This window comes from Scyliorhinus canicula, chromosome 5 (assembly GCF_902713615.1).
Source record: "Scyliorhinus canicula chromosome 5, sScyCan1.1, whole genome shotgun sequence".
NCBI classification, from domain to species: Eukaryota; Metazoa; Chordata; class Chondrichthyes; order Carcharhiniformes; family Scyliorhinidae; genus Scyliorhinus; species Scyliorhinus canicula.
Genome location: NC_052150.1, coordinates 133,348,370 through 133,370,986, shown reverse-complemented (window position 1 = coordinate 133,370,986; position 22,617 = coordinate 133,348,370). Strand labels below are relative to the sequence as shown.

Here is a 22,617-nt window from a genome sequence, read left to right as displayed (position 1 = left end):
AAAGCAGGAATATTTAAAAACTTTGGCAGACATGAAACAATTAGTGCTAAATATAGATTCCATAATATGCACCCTGAAATCATGTTATGTAGGGTATCAATATAATTGGCAATCATTATCAAAGCTCTTCAGATATATTTCCTTTTGTATATTTGTTTTGAAGCTTATTTTTCTCCAGTACAAAAGCTCTTAAATCTTGAAACAGATTACTCTCTTGTTTCCTCTTCAATTTAAACTCTAAATGATTAATCAAAGGTGTACTTCAGGATGATGCTTGGTTGCCAGTAAATAGAATATTGTCTATTATGTATGTCTCTGTTGAAACTTTTTAAAGGCCTGAAACCTCTTGGCTCCCCAGTATGAGATTAGGAGGGTACCCCAAAGACACACTGGGGAATCCCTCACAGAAGTTCTCAGGGTTTACACGACAATTGTCCAGAAAATTCTCCATGTCATGTCAATTGCGCTGCGCTGGGAACTATCCAACAAAGCGGTTTAAATCGCTGACATCGGGCGGTTCGAATCCCGGCCCTGGGTCACTGTCTGTGTAGTTTGAACATTCTCCCCATGTCTGCGTGGGTTTCACCCCCACAGCCCAAAGATGTGTAGGTTAGGTGGATTGGCCATGTTAAATTGCTCCTTAAAAAAATAATTGGGTACTCTAAATTTGAAAAAAAATCAATGAAATTAGTTTCTGTAAAGGTTGCGTGGTCTCAACACCAGTTTTACATCAGGACACTATGTTGAAAATCTGTTTCAATATATTTTGGAATTTAGGTTGGATGTCTTGAAAGTTATCAACATTTGAGGTACTGGAAATTCTGGAAACAATTATCCGGTTGAGAATCTCAAGGAAAATGGCTGAAGTCTCTAGATGCAATTCTCACATTTTGAGCCTAAGTACGCCCGCCAGCGGGGAATTGAGACTGTCTCCAGCTGGTGCTTGGAGCAATGCTGATGCCGTTCAAAAGCAATTGGAAACTTTTTTCAGATGATTGGGTATTATATTGAACCTGAGGGGGGGCGAGGCCTAAATTCCCTGACAGGTCCGATTCCTCAGAGATCTGAGCAGCATTTTCAAAGGACATCCCAATCTCAGAATAATGTTGCAGCCCCACAAATCAGTGACAAGGCCCCCCCCACCAATTGTTGGCAAGGCCCCTCCCCAATCGCTGGCAAGACACAATTACTTCCCCTGCACCTGGTCTTTCTAGGAAGCTCTTTAGAACAAAGAGACAGCCTCTGTGGTTAGAAAGAACACCTGCTCAAAAGAGAAAGTGCCTGAAGAGCTATATAAATAAATAACTGTAATCCTTCCTTTAAAATTGCCTGTCAATAAAGTGGCTTGTAAAAGGCAATGGCCAGTGAGATTAAATGTAAACAATGCAGTTCAAAGCTCCTGGGCTTCTAAGCATGCACAGTGTCTTGAAAAAGTTAAAGGGCAATGACATTCGCTGTGATAAAAGCACCTCACCTTCTTCTCACAGATCATTGATATTGACATGCTGGGAGAGAGTTTAAACATTTTAAGGCCAGAATGAGAATACTTTCACTTTCTTCTCACAGATCATTGATTGACAGAAATCCCAGCATATCAAGGAGAAGACTTTAAACTGAAACTTGACAAGCTGAAAGACAGTGAGGTGAATTCTCCACCTCCCCAGTCGCATGTTTCTCGGCAGCATGCCACCGCTGGCCAACGGGATTTCCCATTGTAGGCACCCACGCTGCCAGGAGATCTGAGGAAGGGGGTGAGCTTCTAGCAGAAGAGAGAATCCCACCAGTAAGAATTTACCTCTGTTTACTGATTTTCAAAGCTGCAGGTGGAAAGACCAGCTAAATGGCCCCCATCCCAGGAAAGACCCCTGACCTGAGCCTCTTTGGACCAGCCCCCAAGTCCCCCTGACACCTACCTCCCCGAATGACTCCCTCAGCACCCTGCGGGCAGGCGTAGGGTGGGTACTGAACCCCCTTGCTCCCCCCTCCTCCACCAAGAGTGCAAGCTGCCAGGTTCTTGCTTGCCAGGATTTTCACCAATTCATGCCAGCTTGGCTTCCAGCTGGGAGGGGCTGGAGCATCCCAAGAGGACGGTGAATCAGGCTTCCTGCCCAATAATAATATTTGAATTAAGTTTAATCCGGTGCTTGCATGTTCCTGTCCGCTCTGGGCGAGAACCTCGCCGGGGCCAGTGGGGCAGGCTGGGATACTCGCAATGGGTTTAACGCCTGGGGAGAACCCCATTACTGCCCTGGTCTATCATGATTCCCAACTCTGAATTTCCCCAGTGTTTACCTGGTGCAATTAGATACAAACTAATTACTTAACAGTTCTGTAGAGATCCTTCAGCCAACCAGTCCTACAAAATAGATGTCCAGAAAGGTACCTGTGACTATGTCTTATATGTATTTTTGGCCATATAAAATTCTGCAAGCGATGCATTTTTGATGGTTGTCAGCATTGAGTTGGATTATATTAAAATATTGCGTCATTTAAAATGGATCATATTAGAAAACTGTCTGCCACTAGAAATGCAGCAACAGTAGGTCCCTCTTGTGAAGTACCATCATTGAGTGATTAATAAAGAGTTCGGCTACATATGATCGTCACAGCTTGATTAACTTACTTTATATTGCTGTATTAATCACTTATTAAGATTTTATTCAGTGAATTTTCTGAATATAATTAAATTACTTATAAAATCTCGCAATACAGTTAAAATGAGGTAATGAGTTACAAAGAAAATCCAATTATTGAATGATTAAAGTCCCTGACTTTATAGTCAATCTTTTCATGTTTTATTCATTTGATAAATATTATTTGGCAGCCTTGTGACTCTATTCATCCATGACTTTAAACCAATAAATAACAGTTACAGCCTACTAAGCCAAGGTTCCATTCTGGGACCTTAATGCTGCATGGTAATGTCAGCTGGGATCATAACAGCATTCACAGTGAAAGTGTCAGCTCGGGGAACTGATAAGGATGGCGTTGGAAAAGCCAAATGGGCAGATATGGCCCCAAGATTTGGATCCCTCACAACTGAGATCAGGGGCAGAATTCTCCGACCCCCCACAGGGTCGGAGAATCACCCGGGGCTGGCGTAAATCCCGCCCCCGCCGTGGCCGGAATTCTCCGCCACCCGGAAATTGGCGGGGGCGGGAATCACGTCCCGCCGATCGGCATGCCCCCCACGGCGATTCTCCGGCCAGCGATGGGCTGAAGTCCCGCCGCTGACAGGCCAATCCCGCCGACGTGGTTTTAACCACCTCTGGCGGCGGCGGGATTGGTGGCGTGAGCGGGCCCCCGGGGTCCTCGGGGGGGGGGGGGGGGGGCGCGAGGCGATCGGGCCCTGGGGGTGCCCCCACGGTGGCCTGGCCCGTCGATCGGGGCCCACCAATTGGCGGGCGGGCCAGTGCCGTGGGGGCACTCTTTTTCTTCCGCCGCCGCCACGACCTCCACCATGGCGGAGGCGGAAGAGAACGTCCCTACCGTGCATGTGCCGGTGCGTCAGCGGCATGCGCGAACCAGCGAAGGTCTTTCGGCCAGCCCCGACGCCGGATGGCGGGCGTCAGAGGCCGTTGGCGCCAGTTTTGGCGGCAGTCGGCGTGGCGCCAACAAGTCCGGCGCGGGGCTAGCCCCTATTCTCCGCACCTTTGGGGAGGCCCGATGCCAGAGTGGTTGGCGCCACTCCGCTACGCCAGGAGCCCCCGCCCCCCCGAGTAGGGGAGAATCCTGGCCCAGATCTCTCAAAGTGTCACCGAGGCGGGCGTGACGAGGCAATTCATAGAATTTACAGTGCAGAAGGAGGCCATTTGGCCCATCGAATCTGCACTGGCTCTTGGAAAGAGCACGCCATTTAAATCACACCTCCATCCTATCCCCATAACCCAAGAACCCCACCTGACCTCAGGGCAATTTAGCATAGCCAATCCACCTAACCTGTACATCTTTGGACTGCGGGAGGAAACCGGAGCATCCGGAGAAAACCCACGTAGACACAGGGAGAACGTGCAGACTCCGCACAGACAGTGACCCAAGTCGGGAATCAAATGTGGGACCCTGGAGCTGTGAAGCCTCAGTGCTAATCACTGTGCTATCGTGCCCCCTCCAACCCCCCCCCCCCCCCCCCCCCCCCACCCCCCCCCCCCCCCCCCCCCCACCCCCCGGAATGTTCGATAAGGTTCCTTGCAGTTTGACACTCTATTCCATAATGTAACTGCATAGTGCACACAAGAATAGAGTAATTAGAAGTTTTTATCTAAGGAGTCTGATACGGGTTGTAAAACACTCGTGAGTTGCGATATCATTTGGACCTGTCCATGAAATTAACAATAAATAATGGGCAATTTGATTAGAACATAGAACATAGAACAGTACAGCACAGAACAGGCCCTTCGGCCCTCGATGTTGTGCCGAACAATGATCACCCTACTTAAACCCACGTAACCCGTATACCCGTAACCCAACAATCCCCCCATTAACCTTACACTACGGGCAATTTAGCATGGCCAATCCACCTAACCCGCACATCTTTGGACTGTGGGAGGAAACCGGAGCACCCGGAGGAAACCCACGCACACACGGGGAGGACGTGCAGACTCCACACAGACAGTGACCCAGCCGGGAATCGAACCTGGGACCCTGGAGCTGTGAAGCATTGATGCTAACCACCATGCTACCGTGAGGCCCCTCACGATTAATTTGTCATCAGCCTGTTTCAATCCCATAAGTATTCATGAAAGCCATCTGTGTCAGGTTTCAGAATCAATCAATCCTTGATCAATCAATCCTTCTACCTCTGTGTACCCGAACAGATGCCGGAATGTGGCGACTAGGGTATTTTCACAGTAACTTCATTGCATGTTAAAGTAAGCCTACTTGTGACAATAAAGATTGTTTATACTACCTCTCTCAAGCTTCATTTGCTGAATCATAACGTCCGTTTGCGACTTCTGGATCATCAACGCGTACTTGATCAGAGGCCATTGTTTAAAACTTTCCAGATTTTCCTGAATCCTTTTCTGATACTTTTCAAACCTGCAATATAGATACAGCATTAACGTTTATTCACATGGAACACAGATTATTTGCTTGCAGCTGTATATTTATCTGTTATATTTTCTTGAGTAAAGCAGGCTCAGTGAAAACATCTTTCACACTGTCTATTCCGTGTCTTGTATTGGTGATATGTCACAGATCACTCATGGAGTCTGGCAATACGTTCTTTTCACATGCATGTTGTAGTCTAGAGCTATGGATAGTGATGGTAGAGGCTCCAACTTTCTTTCCATCACATGTTCTCACCACCTGGCTAAAATTGGTGAACTGAGGGATCAAATCGGTAGCCATCTTTAGTTATATGGCTCAGTACCACACAATCAGTGATATTTATTTGAGGGTGAGACTTAAATATTTCCAACACACATACTAAATTTAACATTTACAAGCACCTTATGGACCAACAGATTAACAATGTTGTCATACATTTTCCTACATATTGAAAATCTAACAAGTTCATGATAATTGCGGTTGTAATATTAATGCTGTTTCTCCACGGTGCCCATATGTATATTTTGTCAAAGTTATGGTGAAAGATGCAGAATACTTTCCCCACCCCTAACATCCTTAAGTAATCAACCCTTCCACACCAGAAGGGAAAATGACCCTCGCGTTACACAAAAATAATAAACCAAATAACTCACGCCTCTGATGATGCATTGCTTTTAGGCAGCGCACAGAGCTGAAGCAAATTGCTGATCAGTTGAAGAATCTGTGGTACTGAAGAAGTTGTCACAAAATCCTGGTTGTTTGTTGAAAGTCTCATTGCAGCTGCTGACATTTGGTCAAATGTGGTCAACAGATAGTCAGGCAATCCACTGCTGAGCCAAAGATTGAAGGCCTTAAAGTGTGTTAAATGAAAAAGACACATTAACAGAGTGAATCAAAGTAAGCATTAAAACTGAATCTCTACCCCTTAAGAATACAATCTCCTTATTTTCATATAAACCGGAGGGTTAATTTTAATATTTATTTAATGTATTTTTATTGAAACCAAAGGAGATTCTGCATCTTGTTTACATAGAGGTTCAAGGTAAATGGGTACTGAAAATATTCTTCTTTCATAACATTAAAATATAATATTGTTTTTTTACTTTTTGTAAAATTAGTGGTGTGGATTCTTTATGATCACTGGCACAAATTTCAGAAATTTCAGTTGAGCATCCCTTCTCAAGTTTTTTTCCCCAATATTTTTATTGGCATTTTTCCAGTTTTTGCAGAATGACATTTTAACATATAATGCACCTGATATTTACACATTGTGACATTTCTTATTTATAAATTTTACATACATTCTACCCATGTTTCTCTCTGCGACTCTCTTGGGTTAGTAGATTTTCACAGTAACTTTACTGCAGTGTTAGTGTAAGCCTATGTATGACACTAATAAAGATTATTATTATTCCCTCCTTGCCTCCCCTCCCCCCTTTGCCCCTCTCCATTAAGTGCGTTCTTATCTGCTCTCCTCTGTCCCCCCTCTCTTCCTAGTCACTATTGGCTTCAGCAGGTCCTGGAACAGGATGATGAATAGCCCCCATGCTTTGTGGAAGCCCTCGTCCGACCTTCAGATGGTGTACTTGATCTGGACATCAGAAGTTTTAATATGCACATCATTTACAAGCTGACAGGGCGCAAAAGTCACAACAAGCTGTGAAAGGATATCTCAACAAATAATGTGCTCATTTTTAATAGGCTGAACAATGAATAATTCTGTCATGAATGGGTGTGTCCCAGTCCCATTAAGGTATGGGGAATATTACACAGATATAGCACAAAGCATGAAGTATCTCATACATCAATTTGTTTACTAGTTACAGCTATATTGTACACCACAGAAAACTGACTAATAATAATAAAAACAGAAGAAATCCTCGACAAATGCTGCCAGACCTGCTGAGTTTATCTCGCATTTATTTTCAGATTTCCAGCATCCGCGACATTTTGCGTTTAACTGATAATTAAAACCAGTTAATTTTGGCTCATAAAGAACCTTTCAAAATATAGTAGACAACATAAATTAAACAACTTTAAAATTCATTACTTTCAATGAATACTGTCAGACCATATAACTTTCTATTTCGTTAGCTATAAAATTAATGATGAATTCAATGAACTTAGCTGCAAAATATTGAGCATAATATGCTTGCACAATATCAGATGTACTGCTCGCATCGTACACAACCAGCAAAGTTACATTTTGTTCCAAATAATGGACTCTAGAATAAGGTGAACACTAAAAGGCCAGCGATGGCAATGTGATTCAACATCAATCAGCTGTGCTAGCTCAGCCTTCTAAAAACTACGGCAGCGAAAGTTTGACAACAAAGACGTCCCTAAACACAAGCACACTTCCCTCAAGGCAAACAAACCTCCCAAACTGCAAAAATCCCCCCCCACTAACCGCAAACAGGCTCCCTCCCACCACAAACACACCACCTTAACGCACACACACATCCTTAACACAAACAGTACCTCCACGTATTGTTAATGATTCACAGATCCCACCAACATTCGAAAATTTCAAATCGCACTTATAACAAAAATCTTGGACCAGACTCACTTTCTGATCCCAGCCAATTTTGCAATCAGACAACCAGAAACTGAATTGGACTAGCCATATTAATACTGTGGCTATCAGAGAAGGACAAAGGCTAGGAATCCTAGGGCAAGTAACTCACCTCCTGACCCCCCCCCAAAGTCTGTCCACCATCCGCAAGGCACAAGTCAGGAGTGTAATCTAATACTCTTGCCTGGATGAGTGCAGCTCCAACAACTCTCAAGAAGCTCAACACTATCCAGGCCAAAGCAGCCCACTTGATTGCTCCCTCTTAACATTCAAACCCTTCACCACCGACAAACAGTGGAAGCCGTGTGCACCATCTACAAGATGCACTGCAGTAAATCACCAAGGTTCCTTAGACAGCACCTTCCAAACCCACGACTACTACTGTCTAGAAGGACAAATGCAGCTCCCTTTCTAATGGCACAGTGGGTGTACCAAGAACTAACCACCATCTTCTTACGGGCACTTAATGATGAGCAATAAATGCAGGTCTAAACCAGCGATGCCCACATCCCGTAAATGACTAAAAAAATCATGTATGCAGGAAGTGTCTCCAGCTGCAGCTCCTGGAAGACTGAATTTCAGAGCTGGAGAGGTGGCTGGGGACACAGTGGAGCATCTGTGAAGTGGAGTGTATCGTGGATAGTATGTATAGAGAGGTGGTAACACCGCAGGCCAAGACTCCATAGGCAGGAAGGTAATGGGTTACCACCAAACAGATCAAGAGGATGAGGCAGGAAGTGAAGGAATCTCCTGTGGCCATTCCACTGAAAAACAGATATACTGTTTTGATAATCTTGGGGGGAATGGTCTCTCAGGGGAAAGCAGCAACAGCCAAATTTGTTGCACCATAGTTGGCTGTGCTGCGCAGGGAAAGAGTAGAAAGTGTGGGAACTGCAATAGTTAGAGAGGATTAAATTATAAAGGAATAGATAGGTGTTCTGTAGCCACAAACAAGATTTCAGGGTGGTACGTTGCCTCCCTGATGCTAGCGTTAAGCAGGTCTCAGAATGGCGACAGGGTATTTTGGAGGGCAGGGTGAATGGCCAGTGATCGTGGTACACATTGGTACAAATTACATAGTTAAAAAAGGGATGAGGTCCTAAAAGCAAGATATAGGGGGTTAGGAAGTAAGTTGAAAAGTAGGACCTCAAAAGGTGATGATCTCAGGATACTACTAGTGCCACGCGCTAGTCAGAGTAGAAGTAGCAAGATATATTTTTTTTCATTCGTTCATGGGATGTGGACGTCGCTGGCTGGGCCAAGCATTTATTATCGGTCCTTGAGGATGCTGTGGGTCTGGAGTCACATGTAGGCCAGACAGGTAAGGATAACAGATTTCCTTCCCTAAAGGACATTAGTGAATCAGAGTGTTTTTACGACAATCAACAATGGTTTCATGGCCACCTTCAGACTTTTAATTCCAGATTTTTTTTATTGAATTCAAATTTCACCATCTGCCGTGGCGGACATTGGGGAACATATGTTGTAATGAGAGGGAGAACTGAAGAAAATCAGCATCAGTAGGGAAATAGTGTTGGAAATTGATGGACTGAAGGCCGATAAATCCCCAGGGTGTGATAATCTATATCCCAGAGCACCCAAGAAAGTTGCCCTAGAAATAATGGATGAATTGGTGGTCATCTTCCAGGATTCTATAGACTCTGGATCAGCTCCTGCAGATTGGAGGGTAGCTGATGTAACCCCAGGGGAGATTGAAAACAGGGAATTATAGACCAATCAGCCTGATATCGGTAGTTGGGGGAAATTCTGGAGTCCATGATAAAAGATTTAATAGCAGAGCACTTGGAAAACAGTGGCAGGATCGGACAGAGTTAGCATGGATTTACAAAAAGGAAATCTAATGGAATTCTTTGAGGATGTAACCAGTAGACTTGATGAAGGGGAGCCAGTTGATGTGGTTTATTCCGACTTTCAGAAGGCTTTCAACAAAGTTCTACATAAGAAATTAGCGTGCAAAATTAAATGCATGGGATTAGGTGTAGTGTATTGAGATGGATAGAAAATTGAGTCATCCAGACTTGAAACGTCAGCTACATTCTCTCTCCACAGATGCTGTCAAACTTTCTGAGATTATCCAGCATTTTCTGTTTTCATTGGATAGAAAACTGGTCGGCAGACAGGAAACAAATAATAGGAATAAACGGGTATTTTTCAAAGTGGTAGGCTCGTGGGGTACTAGAGAGATCAGTGCTAAGACCCCAGCTATCCACAAAATATATTAATGGTTTAGATCAGGCATTGTCAAACTCAGGTGAGTTGCGGGCGGGTGTCGGGAGGGTTGTGGCGCTCCGGATCGCGCAAATCCACGCGCTACAGCCGACTTTTAATAATGCCGGCTGCGAGCGGCCTTCAAAATAGCCAGGAACAGATAAAAAATATTCGGCCGCACTGCGCATGCGTCCCCGATCATTGGTGCACATGCAGAAAACTATGCACATGCGCCCGATGATCGAGCACGCATGCGCAGTGCGGCCGCATTTTTTTTGATATGGTCACAGCTTTATTTTTCCATGTTCGGGGGGCCAAAGGGACCCAAAACCATTTCCTCCATTTTTGTCAGCAACAAACAAGGTAAGAGAAAATGGCGGGTTGCGCAGGTCGGCCGACGTGGGCCACAGAGGTGGGCTGCGAAGGTTGGCCGGCGTGGGTCATGAAGGTCAGCCGCCGTGGGTCACGAAGGTCGGCCGGCGTGGGTCGTGAAAGGCGGCCGGGTTAGGTCCTGAAGGTTGGCCGGTTGGTAAAAATGGGTCCCCGGAAAAACGTTTGAAACACACTGGTTTAGATGATGGAATTTATGGTGTAATATCTCCAAATTTGCAATTGACACAAAGTTGGGTGGGAGGATGAGCTGTGAGGAGGATGCAGAGATGCTTCAGTGTGATTTGGACAAGTTGAGCGAGAGGACAAATGCATGGCAGATGCAGGAAAATGTGGATAAATGTGAGGTTATCCACTTTGGTAGCAAAAACAGGAAGGCAGATTATTATCTGAGTGGCTATAGGTTGAGAGAGGGGAATGTGCAAGAAGGCCTCGGTGTCTTAGTACACTTGTTGCTGAAAGTAAGTATGCAGGTGCAGCAGGTGGTAAAGAAGGCAAATGGTATGTTGGCCTTCTTGGCAAGAGGATTTGAGTACAAATAGCAGGGATATCTTGCTGCAGTCATATAGGGCCTTGGTGAGGCCACAACTGGAATAATGTGTACAGTTTTGGTCTACTTATCTGAGGAAGGATGTTCTTGCAATAGAATGCAGCAAAGGTTTACCAGGCTGACTCCGGGGATGGCAGGACTGATGTATGAGGGGAGATTGAGTTGGTTAGGATTATATCCACTGGAATTTAGAAGACTGGGGGGATCTCATCGAAACTTATAACATTCTAACAGGACTAGGCAGGGGAGATGCAGAAAGGATGTTTCAGATAGCCGGTAAGTCCAGAACCAGGGGTCACAGCCTTAGGATATATGGTTAATCATTTAGGACAGAGGTGAGGAGACAATTCTTCACCCAGAGAGTGGTGAACCTGTGGAATTTTCTACCACAGAAAGCAGTTGAGGCCAAAACATTGCATGTTTTCAAGTAGGTGTCAGATACAGCTCTTGTGGTTAAAGGGATCAAAGGAAATGGGGAAAAGTAGGAACAGGTAATGGAGTTGGATGATCAGCCATGATCTTAATGAATGATGGAGCAGGCTCAAAGGGCCGTATGGCCAACTCCTGCTCCAACTTTTCATGTTTTTATACAAGGGATACTGGAAGTTAGCAAGCTCTGCCCCACACACTGATAGCCGCAACTCACCCCCGCCCCACCCAACCTAGATGGCTATCGAACCCCACCCACCGGCAGGCCAAAAACACCCTATCATGCATCACATGCCAACACCCATGCTGCCCACCATGGCTGGGTCCCTACACACATAGGCCACTAGCTGCGGACCTGATGTGAAGGTGGATTTATTGTGTTGCCCGGGCATCAGGGGCCTCCGTAACAGCACGGATGTACCTGTGCACGGAGAGCTGGGAGATCCCAGACAGGGTCCCACTCGGCACCTGGAAGGACCCAATTGCAAAGAAGTTCAGGGCAACCGTCAACTTGACGGCCACTGGGAGCCGGTGTCCTCCCCCATATCCCATGCCCCCATGGCTCCAGATGCACCATGATCTGGCACAGAAGGTCTCACAGTCTCCCTGTTCAGCCGCAGTTGGCGGCAGCACGCTCGGTCCAACAGGTCTTCGTACGACAGACGTGTCGGTATAGACGAGACCTGATGCAATGCCTCCGTCTCACCTTCTCCTCGGCCTGGTGGCCGGACGGCTCTTCATCATCATCAGCTGGCTCCTGCATGGTGGCATTGCCTCGGTGAATGCATCGGCAATGGTTTGTAGCTCAGCCTCTTGAGTGTGCGTGCACACACAGGCGTGTCTGCATACTGCAGCTCGATATCAGAAGTTGAGATCTTCTTTGTTCTGGCCTGGAGGCATCGAGGTTGAACAGTTTCCCACTTGTCCAGTCAGTTAGCTTCGCTCCAGCACGGAACTTCAGGGTGATGGGGTGGAGTGTTGGGCTAGGAAGATGGAGAAGAATGTTGGTGCGATGATGCAACCTTGTTTGACCCCAGTTTACACACGTATTAGATCTGTGGTAATTCCGTTGGTGAGGATCTTGGCATGTCATCGTGGAGCAGGCAGAGGATGGAGATGAATTTCAGTGGGCAGCTGAATTTGAGGAGGATGCTCCACAATCATTCATGGTTGACAGAGTCAAATGCCTTTGTGAGATCGAAGAAGGCCATGTACAGACGTTGATGCTGCTCTTGATGGGTGGAAGCGGCACTGAGACTCAGGCAAGAGCTCTTCAGCCACTGTGAGAAGGTGGTTGAGGAGGATTCTCGTGATCTCCTTTCCCATGGTGGGGAGCAGGGAAATCCCCCTGTAATTTCCGCAGTGAGACCGGTCTCCTCTCTTGAAGATGGTTACAATTAACGCATCTCTGAGATTACCCAACATACTCTCGTCCTTCCAGACAAGGCTGATGAGGTTGCGCGTTCTTGTCACGAGTGCCTCTCTGCTGCAGTTCAATACATCTGCGCCAGAGGCCTTCTTGTTCTTCAGTTGTCAGATAGCTTTTTCAACCTCACAGGGAGCTGGGGTTGTGCTGAAATGGTGGCTGGTAGTATGTTGGAGGATGGTGTTGAAGTGTTCTCTCCAGCGGGTATTTACTTCCTCTCAGTCTTTGATGAGCACTTCTCTGTTTTCAGCTCTCAGTGGGATGTTCACTAGGAACTCGGACCGTAGGTGGTTCTGATTGCGCGGAAGAAGCCGCACACATCGTGGTTGTCGGTGAGCTGATGAGTCTCCTGCGTTCCTCCCACGTACCATCTGTTTTGTAGGTAACGAGTTCTTTGTCGCACCTCGGTCTTCAGTTGGCTGTGGACTAGTTTCCTCTCACTCGAGTTTTGGTGGAGCGGCCAGTTCAGGAACGCCTTGTGTTTGCGGTCAAGGAGATCCAGGATCTTCTGATAGTTCTCATCGAACCATTCTTGGTGTTTCCTGATCGAAAGCCTGAGCGACTCCTCACAGATGATGACTATGGTGGCTTTTAAGGCGGACCAGACGCTGTGGGCATTCTGCGGCTCTGGCTCATTAGCTGTGAGGCCTTGAGTAAGTAAGCTCTTTCTTCTCAGGGTTTTTTAGTCCAGCAAAAATGATTGGGCGTGATTCACTGCTCTGACGGCAGAGTGTCGGCGCCGGCGTCAAAATGGGAGTGTTTCACCGAGACCCCATTCTGTGCCGCACAAGGGGGCTAGCAGGGGTGTGGCGGCGAGGCACCAGCGCAGCATCGGAGACGCGGCGCGGCACAGTCAATGCGCCGCCACATCGCACACAAGGCGACGTGAGTGCACAGGCTGCCGATGGAGCAACATCGCCACGCAGAGCAGTGCCCTGGTTCACCAACCATGATCTGGAGAAGTTCCTGGACTCCCTCGAGGAGAGGAGGGCGCGTCTGTACCCTGGACCCGGCCAGAGGGTCCCACCCAACATGGCCCGGCGTCTGTGGAGGGAGGTGGGCACGGCCGTCAGTGCCATCGCATTGACACCCAGGACTGGCGAGCAGTGTCTCAAAAAGCTCAATGACCTACTTAGGGCAGCCAGGGTGAGTACCTAGCAATGTGCCCATGGCACCAACCCCCCTTACCCCCCACATGTGTGACACCCACCCAGTCTCCAGGGGGACAGGACAACCACAGCCGTAACCCGCATGGCTACAGCCACCCATCCAAGCCGCGTTGGCCGTGTGCTCTGTGCACCCATGCCAACATAAATCCAACCGCATGCATCGGACCACCTAACAATGCTGTTATTCCCTCCACCCCCAGGAGAGGAGCGCCCATACTCACCGAGAGCGTGCCCGAATCGGAGGGGGGTACCTGACTTGCGGCCCCTCACCGTGCACGAGCAGAGGGTACTGGACATAGTGGTGCAGCCGAGGACCGGGTGATTGCCCATGCCGAGATCGGGTGCGTGCCACCAAGTGAGAACCCCCCCTGCCTGGCCCCTTTCCCCTCAGCCCGCCCCCCCTCAGCCCGCCCCCCCTCAGCCCGCCCCCCCTCAGCCCGCCCCCCCTCAGCCCGCCCCCCCTCAGCCCGCCCCCCCTCAGCCCGCCCCCCCTCAGCCCTCCCCCCCTCAGCCCTCCCCCCCTCAGCCCGCCCCCCCTCAGCCCTCCCCCCCTCAGCACTCCCCCCTCAGCCCTCCCCCCTCAGCCCTCCCCCCTCAGCCCTCCCCCCTCAGCACTCCCCCCTCAGCACTCCCCCCTCAGCACTCCCCCCTCAGCACTCCCCCCTCAGCACTCCCCCCTCAGCACTCCCCCCTCAGCCCTTTCCCCTCAGCCTTTTCCCCTCAGCCTTTTCCCCTCAGCCTTTTCCCCTCAGCACTCACCCCTCAGCCCTTTCCCCTCAGCCCTTTCCCCTCAGCACTCTCCCCTCAGCACTCCCCCCTCACCCCGTACCACGACTCACGCCTCTCTCCACCTGCCTAACCATGATGGTGTATTGTGTGTCGCAGGACCACGTGGTGACCGACTCGGCGACTGGAACGGCACTGTCGCGAAGAAGTTGAGGGTGACCATCACCTTGACGGCCACTGGGAGAGCATGTCCACCCTCGGTCCCACGTGGTGCCAGGTGTGCCATCAGGTGGCAGATGTGGGCGACGGTTTCCTGGTTCATCCGGAGTCCTCCTGCATGCTCTGTCGAAGGACATGCAGGGCCGATATACACGCAGTCGCACTGGACGCCTCCGTGGCCCTGGCACCGCCTCCTCCTCGGTATCCTCGTGCTGTGGCTCCCGCACGGCATGGTGCTCCTGCTGCGCCTCTCAGGCGTGCGGCCCTGCCGCCTGGGTGCCTTGCACGTGCCCCATTGCAGCCTGCTGCTTTACAACAGGCTCCACCACCTCCCTGTCACGTCCATGCTCCAGCTCCCACAAGGCCTCATGCAGGGCAGCAGCCCCCGCTACAGCGACCTAACAACGCTGGAAGATGGCTAAACATTGTACGATCTGTAGGGGGTGGGTGTAGACAGAGTTTCAGCATTGGTATACCCCCCTCCACAATCAGGTGCCATAGGCTACATGGCCGGCCCGGTTGCCCACCCCTGCCCCTTCGGTGCCCTGAGACCATCTGGTGGCACTGCCCTCACTGGTGGGGGCAGCCAGGTGTGCTGCCCTGGACCTACCCGCTGGTGGGTACCGCCAGTTTGGTGGGGGGTGGGGGTGTCTGGCACATGTCAGGACGGCCGGGCCGCCTGCGCCGTGACAGTGAATGGGTTGGGTGGACAGCCGTGTGTCCGCCGTCATGGGGTCTGGCCGTTGGATCCACCCTACCATGGCGGGCCGTGGCCACCCACAGCCTTTGTCGCTCCCACCACTCCTTCCCCACCCCCCGCCACGGATGTGTGGGACCACCCCCCCCACCCCACCCCCACCTACGGATGTGTGGGACTGCCCACCCCCACCCCAACTGCGGATGTGTGGGACTGCCCACCCCCACCCCTACCCCCAGCAGCCACCCCCACACCGCCCGCAGACACGGTCGTGCCGCTCCTCCTCCCGGGCTCCCCACCCCCAATGCCATCAACCACCCCCCACCCCCTTCCCGGGTACCTCCCCAGGCCGTCACCCACATCCTCCCGCAGCATCAGCCAGCACGACTGGTTGACGCTGTTTTATAGCATGTTAGAACGGCGCCGGCGTGACATCCGGTCAGGCTGGTGGGACTTCAGCCCATCCGGCCCGGAGAATCCCTGCTCCATCGGAGAATCGCGCTACGGCCGTTTTCGCCGATTATCCGAGCAGCAGGGCACCCGTTTTGGCCGCATCGGAGAATGGCATCCCGGCGTCGGAGTGGCGTCGAGGACATCGTGCCGTTTTGGAGCCAGTGTGATGGAGATGGTAGAGCAGATTAGTCAGATTAGTCTTCATGCAAAGGGTATTAGGAAGTTGTAACTCTCCTTGATAAATGCCAACCGATGCTATATCTATTGATAACAGTAAAACTGATATTGATAGATTTTGTTTTAACCAAAGATATTAAGGGATCTGGGTAATGACAGGCTTATAAAGTTAGGTCACAGATCTACCATGGATAGTGAAATAAGCTCAAGGGACTAAGTACCCTAATCTTGTTCCTCTGTTCCTATCATCCAATCAAAACTATTTCTTGGCGCTTTGATGCAAGTCAAGCAGCTCAGAGGGTTGACGAAGCTGAATGTACAACAGAACCGTTTGTAACTAGAATCCAGCTGAGATCAACACATAATAAAATGTGGGCAGCATGGTGGCACAGTGGTAGCATTGCAGTCTCACGGTGCCGAGGTCCCAGGTTCGATTCTGGGTCACTGACCGTGTGGAGTTTGCACATTCTCCCCGTGTTTGCGTGGGTTTCGCCCCCACAACCCAAAAATGTGCAGGGTAGGTGGATTGACCCCGCTAAACTGCCCCTTAATTGGAAAAAATGAATTGGGTACTCTAAATTTAAAAAAAACACATAATAAAATGTAAAAGCTCATAATTGTTACACCTCAAAGCTCATTAGCATCTGCCAAAAGAATTTTCTTGATTTCATACATTCAACTTGGCTGTTGCAGCAGTGTGATTGTAATAAGTTATATATTTATTATTTTTCCATCCGCCTGGGGAAGTCCAGGTTTTAAATAATTTAACAGTGAAATGTGTTTAAATTATTCAAACTCACTTAAAAGTAATTACTGTACAGCTGTAGCAATATTGTTGTAACTGCAGAGTGGTTACTTATGTCAACAGTAGTTTAAAACAACAGCTTCTGAATTCCTCATTAAACATATTCCCTTTGAATGGAACTAACAGGTTGTTTGATATTATGGGCTAGAATGCATTGCAAGCAATATCGGTGAATGAACAATTATGGAGGAATGACGAATTTTGCACTTCTCATCAGAACTGAATAGGCCACTTGTACAGGAAATGTTTGCACAGACATATTAGCCTGCAGCAGCTTTTGCTGGGAAGTGCCACATTTAGCAATGCAGCAACTTTTAAACTGCTACCATTCATCTTTTAAAGGGTTTAGGGAGAAGGTGTGGAGGTAGGAAACAAATTGATTTATTCTTCACAGTAGCACAGAAAAAGTGTGTAGGAAAAGGGCCTACTTCCTGCTCACTCAACCCTATTCCCACCAAATTGCTTGCCACGCAATTTCCTTTTCTGGCCGCCGTGTTAGCTAATACCGTTAACTGTTCCCTTTACTGGGATTTTGTCTACCCCACCCTGCTGAATCTGACACCATCATGTCTCCTCAAAAATTCGACCATCAACCCCAAAGTCCTTGCAAATTAATACCCTGGGCTGAACATTACAGTGACGCTCTGAGGGCAGATTCAGCACCTGGAAGTCAGCGGTGTTCAGACTCGGGCTCGCCATGGTAATGCACCTGATTATATGTAACTTGCTGGCATCAATAGCAAGGCTGGGTTAGAGGCCTTTATCCCACCCAAAGAGTGCTGGAGGGGAGACTGTCTCGTCTCAGAACAAGGTCAGAGCCAGCAATTTAAAGGGCCCCTGACAAGGGATGATAGTCTTGTGGAATCAATAAGGAAATCGAAGATTTGTCCATTTTCCAGTCTTGTAATTTTTAGTTGTGCTCTGCAAATCTTCTAAGATGGCATTCTTCTTGAACAACTGTAAGTCTTCCACTTTGTGGCATTTGTTTCATGTTGTCAAAGCAGACAGCATTGTGACACTGGCCCAGTGTGCTGCAGATGTCACTGGCAAATGCAGGCGGGCAATTGAATGTTGCTGCTCCTCCATGACAGCATGATTCTACACGGACACAATTGTCCTAGACTATGCTATTGTGCATTTGAAGCAATTGTCTATTCATGGGGCAGGTGGTTTGCAGCATGAGCATATGAAGCATGTGCATAGCCTCCAGGCAGACGTGCATGCATCTAGCTAGTAATGGCCATGCAGCATGCCATTAAATGACATGAAACTGTCAAAATGTGCATCTTTGCACGTCTTTTCAGAAATGAGACCACAATACCCATCTCTCTCATGTCATGATTATGCAGACATGCTGATAATGATATACAGACAGGCACAGACAGGCAGCTAATGAACACAGAGAACAGGACATGACCAATGAGCAGGCAGGACACTCAGGGGTGGGATCTGACTATAAAAGGCACGAGGCACTCACACTCCGCCTCTTTCCACTGATGAACATCTACAGAGTGAGTCAGGGTGTATGTACAGTATCACACCTCCAGCACGTGGCTAAGAGCTAGTCTGGTTCAGTCAGACAGAGTAATCACACTTAGGTTAGCAGAGAGTCGAACTCATAGAGAACTGTGATAATTGTGCTACTGGTTTAATAAATCAGATTGAACTAACTTCAAGGTCTGGAGTATCTTTTGGTTAAAGCTGCATCCAGTTGCAGCCTGTGTTATCCCAGAGTACATAACACAACATCTCAGATACTTTATACCCCTTGGGGACGACCAAGAAGAAAATATAGCACTTAACAGCCGATAAACGACTTCTAACTCGTGTAATTTTAAAATGGATAGTCTGCCCACTCAAAAAGCACTTCCAGCAATTACAGGTCTACTAACTGTCCAGCTGACACTCAGGCTGAGCTGTAACTATTAAAGCTGCCCTAACAAGCTGCCCCCTTTAAAAATGGGAATAACACATGCCGTGAGTATGCCTCTGAAGGCATGTTTCAGCATTCACGTCATACTTTGGCAGTCAATTGAGTTGTAAATGACCTTAGATACACTATTAATTGACCTTTACATGATGTGGCTGAGGTTCTGACTTTTAAGCCTGCCCATCTGCTGTATTATACAAAACTGGCAAAATAATATCGGTAGCGTTTTATTCTGTCCCGTTTCTCCAGCTTCTCTTTTCCATCCTAATTCTTTTATGTTGCAGTGACAATGGCACATTATCCATCCTCATCCTTTTTTACTGGTCTCTAGCCTTTGAAGTAATTGAACAAGCCATCATCCTACTATACGTCTCTACTGCTGTTTGAGACCACCCACACCTGGTTCTATTTTTATCTATCTAAACGTAGCCAAAACATTCTCTGTCATTGCTTCTCATCCCATTCTCATGTTATTAACTCAGGAGTCCTCAGGATCTATCCATGGCCCTTTCCCACCTAAATACTTCTATTGGCAACATCATCCATAAACAGGTTCCACGTGCATGATGATGACACTCATTTGTCCTCCACCACCACCTTTCTAGACCCTCCACTAATTTGTCACAATCCGGGCACAATTTACTGGCTACGCTGTGCCCTAAGGGAGCACCACAATGGCCGGGACAAAGCTACGCTTGTGTAAGTAGGCCTTAAACCTACCTAAGGCTTATTTACCCGGTATCTACCAGCCTCATGGGATCTGCCAGCCTCCCGAGGGAGGCTGTAGCTGGGCTCCATTCAGTACATGCAAACATGGACCAGACGGAAAGGCACCCGGGGGTATCCCTGGCCATAGGAGGCCCCTGGATTGTCAAGGATAGGGCAGGGTGCTCCTCAGCTCTCCCTCTGGAAAGTGGGCACCTTGACACTGCTACGCTGGAATTAACAAGGTGCCAGGATTGTACTGCCAAGCCAGAAGGAGCACTGCCAGGGTGCCAGGGTGGCAGTGCAAGGGTGCCCGGGGGCCATGCCTATGAAAGGAGGGAGGAAAGGGGGTATGAAAGGAGAGGAGTGCAAGGCAGATAAGAAGGGGCCTATAGGAGGTTGGAAGGGGGGAGTGACAGGTGGGAGCCTGCGAGGGGGGGCTGGCCTGTAAAGGGGTGTGAGGCACCTGAAGAGGGGGGGGGGGGGGGTCCAGTGACCACATTGCAGGGTGTCCTCACTTGGTCACTTGGAGGGGTGTGGGGTAATGCCCATGTGTGGAGGGGTCACATTGCCCATGGGTGAGGGGTATAGGGGAACCACAAGCTCACCCTTGTGAGATCAGGCACCCTTTTACAATGGTGGCCCAATCTCTGAGTTCAGCACCCCAGTAATGAAAAAAATGATCAGGGCGGGATTTACCGCTGTTCACACAGGAAGGAAATTCCGGTTGCATGCCAGCACACGGGTGTCCTGGCGACGAGAGGTGTTGTCAACGGGAAACTGACAATGCCGGGACCGATAGATCCCATTGGGTGGGCCGCCTCCACCGCTGAAAAACACGCGGTAGGTTGGTCAGAAAACCAGTGAGAAACTCCCCTGGGTGAAAAAAAGTGACAACGGGCGAGATTCTCCGGAAAGATTTCTTTGTGTGGTCGTGAGCGTGAACTGCTTCACGGCACTCAGCCGGCAACACAATACAACGTTAATTGGTCAATTGGGCTCCACACCACAAATGAAGACCACTAATAAAATCGAGAAACCCTTAAAGAGCACTTGCACAGCCAACCCCACTCAGCTCGCAGTCATGATGCTGAGACGACTTAACCCCAAGGTTTGGAACACGGACCTGGGCAGTCTCCTAGATGCAGTCAAGGCTAAGACAGGTCTCTGTTCCCCAGAGGGTCTCTGAGGGTGAGCAACAGTGCTGTCAGTGCCGCCTGGGATGAAGTGGCTGAGGCCGTCAGCTCGGGCAGCGTGACCAGGGAGACTGATATCCAGTGCCGCAAGAAAGTTGGCGACCTGCACCGAGTCGCACGCATAAGTTTACAATGTCCTCCCAAAACCCTCCCTATCCCTAAATGACCAGCCCCCTCCATTTTCCCCCCACCCGATCCTTCCACCCCCCCCCTCCCCTTCAGCCTCCCCCCGCCAACTCTCCCTTCACACAAGCCCTCCCAAACCTTCTTTCACACCACCAACACCTACACCCTCGATGCCCTCTCTGTCTCCACAGGAGAAGCTGCAACACAATCACCAGGAGAGGGCCCAGACTGGCGGATGGATGCCGGACATAATAATCTGCGTGACCTTCGATAAATGGGCCCTGGAAGTTACAGGGGTGGCCGAGGACAGAGCGGTCACCAATACGGCTCACCCTTTTGGCGCATGCTGCAGAGGTGAGGATCCACTGGACCCCACCCAGAGGACCTGTCAAACATGAGTTGTTAATGCCATACAGACTGACCCATCCCTCTGACTCACATGTTAATTCGCCCGCAGGTCCTCCAGCCAACGGCGACGACCCATCCAGGGTGGCCCCCTCCCCTGCCTCCCATGAGACCACCTCGGAGGACAGCTCTGAGGATGCCACAGTCAATGCATCACAGCTGTCATCGCCACCCTCCACCAGCACAGAGACCCGCACCTCCATGGGAAACGTTAGGGGGCAGGCTTCTGGGGACAATCTGGTGAGCACAACACATTCACTGATGCACAGGAGGTGTATGCAGTAACACCCAGGCGAAACAGCAGTAGGAGGTTTCTGGGTTCAGGACCCAGCTGGGTCCCAGCCTGACGCTGAGCCTATGGAACATGTTATCCCGGAGGTGATGGAAATGTTAGGGAGCGGCCGGGTCATTCAGAGGGAGATGACTGCGTCACTCCGGCAGGTCCATAGCCAATTGGAGCAGTCCCAGAGACTAAGGGGGCAGGAGATGTCGCCAGCAATGTGTGGCACCGAGGCCAACACTGTTCAGGTGGCGACCGCAGTGCAGAGCCTGTTGCACAACGTCAGGACTATTAGTGAAGGTGTCCAAAGCGTGGCTCAGTCAGTGACGGCCATGGTTGATGGCCTCGGCAGAACGTCCAACGTGCTGGAGGATGTGACCCAGTACTAGGTTGACCTTGATGAGGTTCTGCGGGACATGTCCCGCTCTCAAATGGGAATGGCCGAGGCTCTGTAGAGCTTGTCCCAGTTGCAGGTGGGCATTGCCGCAGCACTGCAGAGCATGGCCCAATAACCGAGAAGTATCACGGAGAGCGTCAACACCATGGTGCAGACAATGGGGAGCCGCCAGGGCTGGCAGAGCAGATGACACAGGGGCAGCCAGGGCTCAATTCAGCTGCCACTCCATCCCGAGGTGAAGTCCAGGGCCCTAAGAGCACCGAACAGGAGGAATGGGTGCAGGGTAGCAACCCGGACCTACCTTATGGAGTGGCAATGGCAGCTACCTGCTCGCCTGAGTTCCACCCCTCTGATAAGGCCGCGTCTCGCAGGCAGCACCCAGAACAGGACTGTGCATGTGCCGCTGTGAAGTGCACCAGGGCCCTCCGACACCAGAGCCCCCAGAGGTCAACTGCCAGGGGCATTTTAAGACCATGGGACGGGGTAAGCAGGTGGCGTCCTTCACCACTGACACGCGTCCTGTAGAGCAAGGAAGGCCAAGCATGTCGAGGATCACTGAGAGGGCACTGGTGTGGATGAGGGTCAGTGAGGGGTAAGGAGTGGAGTGTACCTCGGGAGGGGGAGGTTGTATTGGGGATATTTGGAGGGAAGAGGGGGGAGGGTGGGGATAGTGGGGCGGCACCA

General features: G+C 49.5%; 1 protein-coding gene across 1 annotated transcript in view; it reads right to left on the bottom strand.

Annotated features, from left to right (window-relative positions):
• The window catches only part of LOC119965683 (ATP-binding cassette sub-family A member 13-like), a 398,370-nt gene that overhangs the window by 287,654 nt on the left and 88,099 nt on the right, over positions 1-22,617 (bottom strand). Inside the window, exons 10-11 of the mRNA XM_038796446.1 lie at positions 5,703-5,899; positions 4,907-5,037 (exon numbers count right to left, since the gene is read on the bottom strand). Of these exons, the coding sequence (XP_038652374.1) occupies positions 4,907-5,037; positions 5,703-5,899 (328 nt within the window). The remainder of the gene's footprint in view (positions 1-4,906; positions 5,038-5,702; positions 5,900-22,617) is intronic.